This window comes from Monodelphis domestica, chromosome 8, assembly GCF_027887165.1.
Source record: "Monodelphis domestica isolate mMonDom1 chromosome 8, mMonDom1.pri, whole genome shotgun sequence".
Classification (NCBI taxonomy): Eukaryota; Metazoa; Chordata; class Mammalia; order Didelphimorphia; family Didelphidae; genus Monodelphis; species Monodelphis domestica.
The window spans coordinates 47,090,939-47,105,754 of NC_077234.1; the positions used below are offsets into that span (position 1 = coordinate 47,090,939).

A 14,816-nucleotide genomic window follows, 5' to 3' on the forward strand; every position below is an offset into this window, starting at 1 on the left:
TGAGATTTTTGTTGCTACTACAATGATTTTTATAATGACCAGTTTACAGTTAGGGAAATGGAGACATAGTGGCTAGGGCAGAGGGCTTAGAGTCTGGAAGGTCTAGATTCAAATCCTAGCTCTTATAGTTACTATCTATGTGACCCTAAACAAATTATGTGTTTCTGTGACTCAGTTTCCTCAGCTGTAAAATGAAAGCCCTAGACTTGATGGCCTCTAAAATCCCTCTAATGGAAACTTGTACCCTAATCCTCTTTCCTTCCAGCTCCTCCTCTAGGAAATTGCTCCTCCAAACTTCCCCCTCCTCCCTAATTTTCAGTCTCTTTAACATCTGGTCCTCTAAACATAACTATAAACATACCTCGACAAACAAACAAACAAACAAAAAACCCTTTCATTTGATTCTACCCTTCCCTCAAAAGATAATGTTGAATATATGAACTCTTCACCCCTTCGCAGCTGAAACCTTAAAATAATAGTCAGAATTTGGTTGAATGGAAGGAATCTGGTTCAAAAGATCCTCAAAATCAAATGACTGCAGAGAACTCTGTTCAGGACTGAAGTGTTTCATTCACAATCTCACTTGAAAGATTGTCTAGGACATAATTTCAGCCCAACTCAATTCCACTACCCTGCTGGACAAAAAGAGGTCTATTGTCGAAGAATAGGAAGATTGATTCCCTTTCAGCCCTTATTGCTTCCATTTTCTCATTTTTCACTGATGTTTCAATTCCCCTAAAATGACCCTTTCCAAGGATGTAAAAGTATTCTTAAAAATTAATTTGATGCTATCTTTTATTTTGGGGTTTCTAAATTTCTTCCTGTATCTCTCTTTTTCCCTCTTAAGGTGCCATTCTTTATAACATTTTTTTTAAAGAAAAAGAGGGATAGAGTCATGTTTATTCCTTATAATTTTGCAACATTCCATTTCAATTATTTTGAAATGATGTCCATTACCTTGTAGTCATGTGTATATTGTTATCGTGTCTCTGCTTATTTTACTTTGCCTCAGTTCTGTATAAATGGAGATTTTGAACCTTTGGACTTCATCCCCCAGAAGTCCCTTAGAGTTTTTCAAAATTCCCTTTAGTCTCTCCACCATGTTTGCGTGGTCACATTTGTATATAGTTCAGTGTCTCTGCTCTTCTTCTTTCATGAGCAGGCTAGGTGGTTTAAGTACCTTTTACTCTAGTTGTTATTAATAAACTTTACAAAATATAATACTTTAGTTATTTTATATTAATTTTAATCTTTACATTTCCTATTAAGTTTTTCCATGCTTCTCTCTATTTATCATATTTGCAGTTTCTTACCATACATTAATATTCTATTGCATTTGTGTGCTACAATTTCTTTAGCCAATTCCCAATCAATGAGCATATACTTTGCTTCCTTTTTATTTGCTGCTACAAAATTGTTACTATACATATATTATGATATATGGGGTTTTTCTATTATTGACTCCCTTGAAGTATATAGTGGCATCTCTTGGTCAGAGATTATAAGGTTTTTAGTCACTTATTTGCATAATTCCAAGTTGCCTTTCAAAATGATTGTACTAATTTACAGTTCCATCAACGATGCATGAGTGTACCTATCTTCCCACCACTTTTCCAACACTGATTCCGGTCTTTTGTCATCTTTGCTAAGTGAAAGAACACAATATACACAATGATTACAGAAAGAACTCAATATACACAATGATTACAGCAATGCAAGTGGGAAGAACAACTACCACAAAATCATTAAAAAGGAAAGTTGTAAAATCACTGAGAGGTATGAAGAGAAGCCTCAATGTTGTTTTGATTTGCAGTTCTTTCTTTATTAGAATTTTGGAGTATTATTTGCTCTTAATAGTCTGTAATTTTTCTTCTGAATACTGTCCAATGAGCTCATAAATGTCATTTCCCTGTCCTCCCCTTGAATTTCTTTTCAGTGTTCCAATTATCTATAAAAAGTATAGGATACAGATTGACCAGGAGGTCAGCATCACAAGCTAGCAGAATAAGTCAATTATTGCAAAGATACAAGGAAAACTCCCTAGCATCATAAAGAAAAAGAAGAAGGAAAAATCCAGGATAACAAACAGCTTAGAAGCCAGAAATCCAACAGTTGCTAAAATGCCATTTAGCAGTTACAAACGTTGTTATCTCTATGATGATAGCATATGTTCATTGTCAGCTTCAGTTTATATTCCAAGCTTTTTTCTTTTTAATCCATAGCATTTGACTCGGTTGACCATCCCCTCCTCCTAAAACTCTTTCTCCTCTCTTGGTTTTCAAGATGATGCTCACTCCTGATTCTCCTCCTACATATCTGGACATTTCTTAGTTTGCGGGATATTACTCATATCCCTTTGTGTGCAGGTACCCCAGTTCTCGACTTTGACCCTTTCCTCTGCTCTCTTAGTGTTTTCTCAGCAATCACATCTGGTTCCAAGAATTCAATTTTCATCTCTGTGTAGACACTTTCCAAATATATAAATTCAGGTCTATTGTCTCTACTCAATTCCAAATCCATCTTTGTTTGGACATCTCCAAATGGATACACCACAGCACCTCAAACTCAACATGTTCAAAACAGAACCTGTGTTCTTTCGCCCCCAAACATCTTAACTTCCCTATCTCTCTTGACCTCCCTCTAGCTTAGTGACTGTGACACAGTGAGCAAATAATTAATGCTTATTGATTGGTTATGGAGGAAACCGCCATCTTTCCTATCATCCTGATGCACAGCTTTGGAGTCATCCTTGATTCTGCCCTCTTCCCCATCCTTTGCTGTCAATAAATTGTGATGTTTTGTCTTTTCTGCTTTCACCATATATTTCCCATTTATTCTCGTCTCTCTACCCATTCCAGTTGAGGTCCATTTTGCCTCTTGCTTCGCCTATTTCAATAACCTCCTAATTGGGCTCCCTGAATTCAGTCTCTCCCTTCTCTGTTCCATCCTTCATAACCATATAGATTGAAATTCCCAAGACGCAGGTATTAAAGTATCATATCCCACTCCAGTGGCTCCCAAAGGCCACTAGGATGAGATATAAATTCCTTTGTTTGGCATTTAGAATCCATTACAGTGTGGCCTTTCCAGGATTGGTAAATCATTAATAATCCCCTTTCCCCACTTGACATTCTAGCCAAACTGGACTATGTTGTCTTAATTGTATAAAGCTTTGCATTTCCCATCTCTGTGAATGGAATGTTCTCCCTCCTCCCCCTGCCCTGATGAATCCCTAGATTTCTACAAGAGGGAAATAATCAGGAGCAGCTAGATGGCTCAGTGGATGGAGAGCCAGCCCTAGAGTCAGGAGGTCCCTATTTCAAATGTGGATTCAGACCCTTCCTCACTGTGTACCCCTGAGCAAGTCACTTAACATCCATTGCCTAGCCCTTACCATTCTTCTGCCTTGGAATGAATGCACTGTATTGATTCCAACATGGAAGGTAAGAGTTTTTTAAAAAAAAGGAAGGAAATAAACATTTATTAAATAACTCCAGTGTGTCAAGTACCATGCTTAGTTCTTTATAAATTTAAACATTAACTCATTTCATCTTCCCTAGGAGAGAGGTGCTATTATTACCCCTAGTTGAGAGTTGAGGAAACTGAGGCAGGGAGAAGTTAGATGACTTTTCCAGGGTTAACACAGCAAGTAAGTTTCTGAGGATAGATTTGAACACAGGTCTTTTTGACTCCAGATTCAGAGTCTGCATGATACAGACTCATGGTATCACTGAGTTTCCTTCAAATTTACAAATTATGTCATCTACAGAAAGACTATTCCAATTCCCTCTAGACTACCACCAAACCCACATCAAAATACCTTGTGTTACTTTGTATATACTAGAACATATTCCTGCCTCTGCCCTTGTACTCCCAAAGGAATGGACATTCCTCAAGGACAAGGACTGTTGCCTTTTTTTGTCTTTGTAAGCTAGCCTTAACGTCTTGTACAATGCCTGGGTCGTAGGCAGCACTTAGAAAATAGATGAGTGAAATAAACAGAACTGGGAGAACATTGTATGCAATAAGAGCAAAATTGTACCATGATGATCAGTGAAAACATGGCCACTTTCAGCAACGCAATAATCTGGGACAATCCTGAAAGTCTTAATGATGGGGCATACCATCTGCCTCCAGAGAAAGAACTGCTGGAGTCTTCTTTCCCATCAGTGTCCTTTGGGTTTTATTTTAGGGTTTTGGTTATGTGTTAGTTTGTCCTTACAACAATGACCAATATGGAAGTGTGTTTTGCATGACAACAAAAATGAGAAGAAAAAAGAAAAGAGAAAATGAATGCTTGTTGAAGGAATGGATTGGGTCCACGGCATTCAGGTAGAAGGATGGATTCCCTGTCCTCCAGGTGCATTCCTTGGTGGAAGATATATGGCGATGATTATCAAGTCCCAAACTTTGTTGAACCTCCTTAATGATACTCACAGTAATCCAAACAGGAAAAAAAATTAGGTAATGAATGATGAGGCAAGGTGGTATGGTAGAAAGAGTGATGGGTTTGTAGTGACTGGATATGGGTTCAAATCTCACCTCTGCTACTTTCTGTTTGTGAGATTTGGGATGAAGCACTTAACTTACTTAGGTTATCAGTTGCTTCATCTGTAAAGGATGGAGTTGGACTATCTGTCTTCTGAGGTCTCAGCCCCTCTATGAGTCTTTTGTCTGGACTCTGATATATTCTCAGCAATCTATGGCGTTAGTTCATCCATAAATATATTTCAGACATTCTCTGAAAATGGCCAGTAAGCTGTAAGCCTGGGCTAAAATCAGATAAGAAGACGAAGGCAAACTGGATTGCATTTAGAAAACTGAGTGGCATTTTCAATGGTCCCAAGATTCTTCTGGAAACAAAAATCCAACTCCTATATTTTCTTCCAGGGAGTAGAGGCAGCATGACATGGTGGACAGAGTTAACAGAGTTAGGTTCAAGTCTCACTTTAGCCATACCGTGACTCTAGCTAAGTCACTTAATCTCCTAGAGCTCTCAGGCAATTCTCTAAGACTCTAGAATGCAGAAAACCTATCTACCTACATTTTCAACTAAGCAGTGTAGTAGACAGAATTCTGCATCTGGAATCAGCAAGATGTGAGTTCGAATATGACCTCAGTCCTTTAACTAGCTCTGTAACTCTGAGAAAGTCACAGTCACTGATTGCCTCAGTTTCCTTATATGTAAAATGATAATAACACTCATGTGTCATCGTTGTGAAGAAAAAGTAAGATACTATTGAATATTTTTAAAACCTTAAAATGGCATATGAATGCTAGCTATTATTATTGGTAGAGTTATAGCTCCTTTACCTGGGAGGTTCCTATATAAATATAATCTTAGGTCTAATACCTATGTCTCTCTAACATGGGTGAATTATTGCTGAAACTCCCGGGTTAGCTCAATGTATGAAAAATCAAAATTGTGGTTGATCCAAAGAGTAATACAGAGAAAGGTGACAAATGTTAATTGGGTTGGTACATCTTCCCAATGATGACTTGAATACAAGATATGAAATAAATGCTATTATGTAGGAAATGTCTGAATGGAAAAGAATAAGTAGACCAGACATATAGCAAGAAGGAAAGGGTACTCAGTGGGAGCCCGATTACTACAATGCCTTCCATGGAATGTTAAAAGACTTCTGCTGTGTATTGGGTAGATCTCCCATGGGAGACTTAGGGAATACATGGACAAGAGTGGCTCAGGATGAGAAAGTAAAGATGGGTTGCATTCTTCGCCCATAATGGAGTAGCCATATTGGTAAGGTTATAGATCCATTGGAAAAGTCCAACCAATTGATCCATAAGCATTTTTTAGACACCTACTTCATGCCAGGTCTGACTCTGGAAATATAAAGACAAAAGTGAAACAGGTCCTGCCCTCAAGGAGCTTATGTTCTAGTGTAGGATACAATATATACAAATATAAGTATAAAATACATAATAGATATGTGGTGGTCGGGCAGGGGAAGGCATTAACAGCCAGGGAAGAAGAGGGGATCAGGAAAGGCTATGTACAGAAGGAAGCATTTGAGTTGATTAAAGTACATAGTTTGTCTTTTGTGTGACCACGATTTCCCCAGAGTGACCTGAAGTAAGACTAGATAAGTCTGATCAAATTCTGTTTAGCTGCTCTTAAAAATTTAAGTGGACTTTAAGGACCAAGAGAAGTATTTTTGGTGGCACCTCTGAAACTCTTCTATAAGCTGTAGGATTCTGAGCTAGTTACTTGTCAGCCTCAGTTTCTGTGTTGGCAAAGTGGGGACAATAATTTCACCTTGTCATAAGGAACAAATGAGATTATATATATAGATGTTAGTAAACTATTTTCAAGAGACTGCAAGTTTCATAGAAAATCAAAGGCACAAGTATTAAAAAAAATGATACATGAAGACGGCTAGTTTCTTCAAGGACTCAAGAAGAAACATAATTAATCTTACATTGCTATTGTTTAGCAATAATAATAATAGTTAGCATTTACATAGTGCTTTAAAGTTTGCAAAGCATTTTACAAATGAAAACTCATTTGATCCTCACAATAATTTTGGTAGGTAGTTGCTATTATTATTTTCATAGTAAAGATGAGGAAACTGAGGCAGACAGAGGAAAAATAATTGTGCATGGTCACATAACTAGTAATTGTCTGAAGCAAAATTTGAACTCAGGACTTCCTGATGCCAGGTCTACTTCTTTATCCACTGTACCACCAGTTGCCTCATAAACCAGAAGATTTTTTTCCCCGAGTACCAACCTACAACAGGAATATTCCCACACAGAGCTGAAGATTCTTATTGGAAATTCAGATCTGAAGTTTCAACTCTGCTATCTCTATACAGTAGGTCAGAGAAATCTTCTGTTCTTTCCGATTTGTTCTTTCTTTGTCCACATCCCCTCTTTATACAAAATACCTTTTTTTCCTTCTGCCTTGCTACTTCTCTACCAAGCTCCTCTTGCCCATCATTGGAACATTACAGATTAGAAAACTTCAGCAGCTCCCCAATTGCATCCTTAGACTCTCTTGAGTAAGATTCCGCTCACAATTGTTTCTGATCCTGGACCAGTCATGATAGCTAATTGGCTGAGTGGAGAGACTGCGGGGCATGGAGTCAGGAAGACCTGAGTTCAGATCTAGCCTTGGACACTTGGGTGAGGATTTTTGACCATGGCAAGTTATTTAACCTCTGTTTGCCTCAGTTTCCTTCTCTGTGAAATGGAGATAATAATAGCACTTAACTCCCAGGGTTGTTGTGACAATCAAATTAATATTTGTAAAAGGTCTAGCATGGTGCCTTACTTAGAGTAGGTGCCATATATAAATGGTAGCCATGCCTTTTCTGCTGCTGATGGTGATGGCGATGACACTCAAACTGCTCCAGGAGCTAGACAGACCTCAAAACTGTCCTTAAACTGGATGTAGGGGTTCCAGAGCACCGCAGACCTCTTCTTCCTGTCATGACATGAAGACCAGTGGATTGGGAACCAGGTATTTGGATCTGGTCTCAGACACTTCCAAGCTATGTGACCCTGGGCAAGTTACTTAACCTCCACAAACTTTACCGCTCATGCACTGGAACCAATATGTATGAATGAATTTTAGATGGAAGGGTTAATTTAAAAAAAATTAAGCTAGTTGTATAATTCAGTGTCCCTGTTCTTTCGATGAAAACTACAAATGATCTAAATGAGTAAGATTTTATATCTACAAATAAGAAAGAAAAGATATAGACATAGATATTCTCTAGTCCCTCTTACTCTTGCTCTCCCATAATTAAACCTTCATTAAGAAAAAAAACCAAACCCCCAACTCCTCAGGTTGCTGATAACTTAGAAGAGCCAACCCTATTTCTAGAGGTTTCAACTCATCCAATCAGACAAAAGGCTGAGAAGAGAGGAGGCATTCATCAAATTACACAGAGGGCTCCATCTGTTATCTTAAACCTTTGTTACCAAGTGACACCGAGGAGGAGGAGGAGGAGGAGGAGGAGGAGGAGGACACGCTTCAGAGCAATTTGCAAAGTTGTATTTTATAGATTATGCCTCGTCCAAAGTTTCCAAACTGAAAGACAAGAAGAAAAAAACTGAGAGAAAAGCCTGAGATAAAGGAATGCTTCCAGTGCTGCAAGCAAGGCAACTAATGAGGGGAGGATTCTCCTGGACTGGAAAGCCCGGCACTCAGTGGAGCAGATTCCATGATGGGAATCGGAGGGGTTGCTCGGTGCCCTTTCTCTAGAGCATCTTTTCTCTGAAGCTTTCTCCAGGGACGTCGGCTCCCAATCATGCCCAGCCAACAGAAGAAGGTCATCTTTTGCATGGCCGGTATCCTGAGCTTTGCATGCTCCTTTGGTGTCATCATGGCTTTAGGAACCCAGCTGTGGGTCAAAGCCAAGATTCTCTGCAAGACCGGGGCCCTGCTTGTCAATGCGTCTGGACAAGAGCTTGAGAAGTTTACCGGGGAGATCCAGTATGGGCTTTTCCACGGGGAAGGGGTGAGACAGTGTGGCTTAGGAGCAAGACCTTTCCGGTTCTCGTGTAAGTAACAATCAGGCTTGAATTATTGAATACCTGTGCACGTGCCTTGACTGGTGAAGGATGTACTCTTTGGAGTCCAGCTTGGCCATCCAAGCTGGTCTTTATAAGCAGGTATGAAATGCTGTCAAAATACTGGGATAGCTTGCAGAGCATCCTTTCTCTTGACAGACCTTATTCAAGCTATCAAAATTAGAATTAAAATGCATCCTTGCTATTAATATTTATTTCAGGTACTAGATCTTGCTAAAGACAGGAAAGAGAGTTTGATATTATTTTTTCTTCATTTCTTTGTTTATGCTTTGCTCTCTCTCTCTCTCTCTCTCTCTCTCTCTCTCAAACACACACACACACACACACACACACACACACACACACACACGCGCGCGCGCGCGAATACACACAGCAACTGGTGGGTCAATGGATTGAGAACCAGGTCTGGAGTCAGGAACTCCTGAGTTCAAATGTAACCTCGGACACTTCCCAGCTGTGTGACCCTGGGCAAGTCCCTTCACCTCCATTGCCTAGCCCTTACTCCTCTTCTGCCTTGGAACCAATAGACAGTATTGATTCTAAGACAGAAAGTAAGGATTCTTTAAAAATACATATATATCGAATAAATATATATTTCTGGTAATAGGTCCTGTTAATGAGAGGAAATAGAGGGTGTTAATAATATTTTTATGAGAACTTGTTCATTTTTGTGTTTATGCTTTGATCTTAAAATACCCACATCCTTGAAATGGACATGGTTAAATGGGGATGCTGAAAACCCACTGGTGGCTGGTGCATAGCTTTTATTTCTTCTTCTGAAAGAACACTGTAGATATTAAGACCAATCACCGACTTGAGCTGGGGCAGGGAGAGGTTGGAATGCCTCTGAGATTCAAGAATGTAGCAATTAACTGACCTTCAAAAAGCACATAAAAGATAGAGAAAGACTAGCCTCAGGTTCGGTCGAAAAGTGGTGGCTCGGATATTTATAACCTGTTTGGCTTCGAGAAGAAGTTATAAAAAAAATGAGCAAGGGAACGTGCAAAAATAATAAATGGGAATGTATAAGGAATAATTTGTTATGCGTCTCTCACCACACGTCCTCAGAAAGACCTTTTTTTTTTTTTTTAAAGGAAGGGTGGTTCGGAGCAATCTTCTGAGAACTCTGCTAGTCCATTACTGGCATAAATCACTCTTCGGGAAAAAAAGCTGCTAATTGAGGCATTTTAAATGAGTTATTATCCTGTCTTCCCCCGCATCGAAGGCCAAAATTAATTGAATTTATTATTAACATTTGCTGTCTCTAATTAAATTTCAGCAATGGTCTATTTATATTTCCAGCCCCTTCCTACCCCCACTACCTTCATTACTTTCCTGATTGTCACTGAATGCCAGCATTCAACTCACCTATGCTACCAGGTGAGAGGAGTGTTCACAGAACCCCACTCTAGCCCGAGAACTCATTATCTGTCCTTCAAGAGATTATTAGGAAGTACAACTGGATGATGAAGCCAAGGCGCTGCGTAGATTTCACTCTGGACTCAGTAAGGTAATGGAATTGGGAAAGGGGCAAAGCTTGCCTTGATCAAGGAGCACAAAGCTGAGTAGCACATGATTTGTAACTATATTAAAAAAAAGAAAAAAGATGAGGGACATGTTTTCACAGCACGTGTGAGTCACCAGCAGTTCCAATGTGTGTGTGACTTTTGCTTGAAAATGAGCTTTGGCAATGAAGTTGGTGGTTGAGTTATTATGGTCGCTTCATTTTTCTTGGACAAAATGGCCCTAGAAAAATCCTTGGAAGGCTATCCCAGGCTCTAAGACTCTCTGGCACCCTCGGATGGAAGCAGCTGGCTATTCTAGTCCTAAGCTGGCCTCACCCCTGTTTCTTCTTTCTTCTTCCTGTCTCTCAGGGTTCTTATGCTCCTCGGGTAACCATTAACTTCTCTTTCTCCTAGACTAGGAAAGAGAATCTGATGCGTGCTAATTTACTCTTTGTAAAGGACTATCTTTACGTACTTGGCTTAATGAATCTCCAACAGGCAGAAGAGGAAACTGGGGCTTAAGGAGATCAAGTTGCTAAGATTAAATAGGTCATGTCTGCCACAGGAATAGATCCTCACCAATGGATAGAGATCACTGGGCCTGGAGTCAGTGAGACTAGTCCTCCTGAGTCCAAATCTGACCTCAGACACTTAGGTAACTGGGTGGCTCTAGACTAGTTACTTCACCTTGTTTGTCTCAGCTTTCTCATCTGTAAAAATGAGGTAAAAAAGGAATGCCAAACTACTCCAGGATCTTTGCCAAGAAAATCCTAAATGGGAGGTGGGGATGGCAGCTAGGTGTCTCAATGGATGGAAAACCAGGCCCAGAGGCTTCCTAGTTGGGTAACCCTGGGCAAGTCACTTAACCTCCATTGCCTAGTCCTCACTGCTCTTCTGTTTTGGAACTAATATACAAATTTGATTCTATGACAGAGGGTAAGAGGGAAGGAAGGAAGGAAGGAAGGAAGGAAGGAAGGAAGGAAGGAAGGAAGGAAGGAAGGAAGGAAGGAAGGAAGGAAGGAAGGAAGGAAGGAAGGAAGGAAGGAAGGAAAAGAGGAAAGGAGGGAGGGAGGGAGGGAGGGAGGGAGGAAACTCCAAATGGTTGAAGGTTAGATATGACTCAAGAACAACATGCAATAGGAAGGATTTGAACCCAGGTCCTCTGATTCAAGAGTCAATTCTCTTTCCATTGTTTGATCTTGTATACTGCCTGAGATCCTCACCCAGATATATCAGAGGGGCTTTCTGTGTCTCTTAGATTGAACAGGGAAGAGTTGTGGTGTTTAAATTGAAAGGGCAAAGCAGATTCAGAGGACTCCAGAGAGCATAATGTTCATTTGAGTAAATGCTTCCCATGGTTTATGATTGCTAATCACTTTAGTATTACAGATTATCATTGTTGCACCTGGAAAGTTTTCATTATTACCACAATAACATAAGGCTCTTTTTATCTTCGCATTAAAAATGCTATTACTCAGATATTCAAATAGATGTGTTCTCACCAGTGGGGGTATTTTCTCCAATGACACAAATCTCAACATATGCATTGCCTTCTCATGCTATACTACTCTTTACTTAATGTTTGGTCCCCTCCCACATCCTCTTGATGCCATAAGGAAACCGATGGCATGCATGGACTGTCCATTGGTTGGCCTTCATGCTTACCATATAGCAATCTATCTTCTTTTTCAATCATTTGTTTGATGGCACCCTTTACACCATTTGTCCAATATAATTCTTTTCAGTAATGTGTTGAGGTCTGTTCACACCCACTACAACTCTCCCTTGTCCTTTGAGTGCTATTCAACTTCAATTCTTTGACAGCTGGGATATGGCCACATGAGTAGCCACCATATAAAACCAGTAGATGATGATTAGCATAAGGACGAGTCTTTGTTTCAAGGAGAAGTTGGGAGTTCATTAGAAGGGCTTTGTTATTTTCCCAACGTTTTCATTATTTGTTGTTAGTAACTGTAACCCTATTTCCTAAAAAATTATATTTTAACATAGTTAGATAATCAATGGCACCAAGTTTCTACCCAAACTCTTCTTCAGGTAGAAGACATTTCATGAGAATGTATGGCACTAATTGGGTTTCAGATACTTCCTAGCTATTAGACCCTGGACAAGACACTTGAACCCAGTTGCCTTAGTCCTTATCGCTCTTTCTCTTTGGAACCAATAGTTAGTATTGAGTCTAGGACAGAAGTTAAAGGCTTAAAAAAAAAAAAGGAGATGGCGCCAGCCTCCATCCATCTTCAAAACCAGATCCCTATTGGTTGCTGCTTTCAAAAATGTCTCAGAACCTGACCCTTGTATACTATCCGTGGCTTCGGTCACCCTGCCAAACAGTGTGGAGAAGGACAAAGGAGATTGGTTCGACAATTTTGCCCTGTTTGTTCCTTTTCCTGTTTTCTACTGACCACTATGTCTTTTTTAATTATAAAAGGAATTTGCATTGCCAGCAAACCCTGATAGGCTGGGAAAACATCCTTTGAGCCTTCTTTCTGCCTCGTTTGATCTGGCTGATTCTCATCAGTTTCTGGGTCAGCCATTCATTTTCCAAAGGTCACCAGCATTCATACTTAGCACCCAAATCCATTCATTATGATAAAAGAATGTTTCATCTTTCCAGCCCCCCCAACTCCTCTTTAGTTTCCCTCATATGTCACCAGAAGACAACATGGAAGGAAAAAACTTGAAGCATTATGTTGAGGTTTTAAATGTAGCCAGGAAAACAAAATAGCCTTTTCTGAACATGTGTGTGTGTGTGTGTGTGTGTGTGTGTGTGTGAGAGAGAGAGAGAGAGAGAGAGAGAGAGAGAGAGAGAGAGAGAGAGAGAGAGAGAGAAAGATGGGGCAAGAGTTAGGCTTTAATGAATTTTTTTTAAGTTCTATAGGAAACCGTAAAAATGTGATACTCCGAGGCATAAGGGTGGTTATTCCTAAGCAGACCATGGATGGCAAGCAGTTTGAGAATAGAGACTGTTCTGCTTTATCCCATTCTCTGAGAGGGTCCAGATGTGTAATTTGATCTGCATATGGAGACTGTCTCCCTGATGTGTATCAATCAATGCCTTGTCTGTAACTGATAGTCCTAATTGGAGGGCATGGAGAGTTTAAACAAATTGATGATGGTTATACTTACTCTGAGTCAGAGACAGACCTGCCCACCAGGTCTGCTTGATTATAAGGCTAGCCTTCCTTCAACTGCCCCCTGAAGAGTTAAACTTGAATTGATGATTTATTTGTAGCCAAGCTATTTCAATATTCCAGAAAGACGTGTGAACTATTTTTTAGATGGATGAAATAGGTTCGTATTTCAGCTTACAACTTCCACAGTGCTGTCAAATTTGGGGTTTGGTGGAGGGGGGTTAGGGTGAGGGGGAAATGCACTTGTGACTTCAGCAAGATGTTCTATCTTGGGGCAGCTGGGTGGATTGAGAGCCAGACTCAGAGATGGGATCTCCTCGGTTCAAATCTGGCTTCCAATACATCCAAGCTGGGTGACCTTGGGCAAGTCACTTAATCCCAATTTCCCTGCTCTTACCACTATTTTGCCTTGGAACCAATATACGATATTGATTCTAAGATGGAAGGTAAGAGTTTAAAATAAATAAATAAAAGTTCTTTCCACCAGGACAGAGAGCAATTTGTCTGCATCAAATTTTGTTACTGAATCTGGAGTTAGATTGAGCAACTAGCCACAACATCAGTTAGTACAGGTCAAAGGCGGAACTTGAAATTCTGTCATTCTGACTCCAGTACAATTCCTTTACCTGGCTCACTGCTCTGCTTCTCAAGTTGAACAGCAAAAATCTCATGAATTTGAACCTTAGTAGTTCCAAATTTGTGGAAATTTGCATAGGAACTAGGATGAAGTTTCTCTTAATAAGTTATGGAAAAAGTTTCATTGACTTATTAAATAATGGGAGAAAGATCCCAAAAGAGGTATTCTAAACAATTTAGGAGAACTAACTCAATCACTCTAGAACCCTCCATTTATAGGTCTTGCTCCTTTCATCTCTCCCCAATCCAGTTTGAGATTGATCTTCCTAATTTCCTATTCTGATCATGTCACCTTCCAGTCCAGAAATCTTTCATGTCTCCCCATTGACCCAGTTAAATATCAGCTCCTTGGATGGATATTCAAGGCTCTTTGCTTCTACTACATTTTTCCACTCCTCAACTTTGCCCATCTCAAATGTCATCTCCTTCTTGATGCTTTCTTGAAAAATGAGATCTCTCCTACTACCAATTCTTTAAAGAACCTCAAGGAACTTACCACATTCTACCTTGTTTATGTATATGATCTGTCCTCTCTACCTCCTTAGGCATGAAATAGGATTTGAACTCAGGTCTTCTTGCCTCCAGATCCAGCATTTGACTTGTCTAAGATCATAGTGTTAGTATGTATCCATGGTGGGACTTGAACCCAGGGGTTTCCGGAATCAGAGATTAGCTATCTATTCCTTGGCCATTTCTGCTAGGATACTCTTTTTTTAAAAAATGATCATCTTTATTTCCTTAAGCACTTGATTTTTTGTTTGTCAGCAAGTATTAAATGCCTTCTCTGGGTCCAGCTTTAACCATAGTACTTGTTTTTTCAACTGGATTGAGAACAGGCATGAAGATTGATTGCATTATGCATGACACCCGCATATACTTCATGTATAATTTGCAAATGTATCTTCTCTCCCTAGGAACATTAACTAAAATTCTGATTTGGCCTTAACATTGTTCAGAGGTG

At 39.7% G+C, this 14,816-nt stretch overlaps 2 protein-coding genes across 2 annotated transcripts in view; one reads left to right on the plus strand and one right to left on the minus strand.

The window, feature by feature from the left end:
- The window catches only part of MED12L (mediator complex subunit 12L), a 625,295-nt gene that overhangs the window by 545,017 nt on the left and 65,462 nt on the right, over positions 1-14,816 (minus strand).
- CLRN1 (clarin 1) overlaps positions 8,011-14,816 on the plus strand; it is a 53,223-nt gene continuing 46,417 nt past the window's right edge. The window contains exon 1 of the mRNA XM_001363120.4: positions 8,011-8,532. Coding sequence (XP_001363157.1) covers positions 8,280-8,532 — 253 coding nt within the window. The 5' untranslated portion in view covers positions 8,011-8,279. The remainder of the gene's footprint in view (positions 8,533-14,816) is intronic.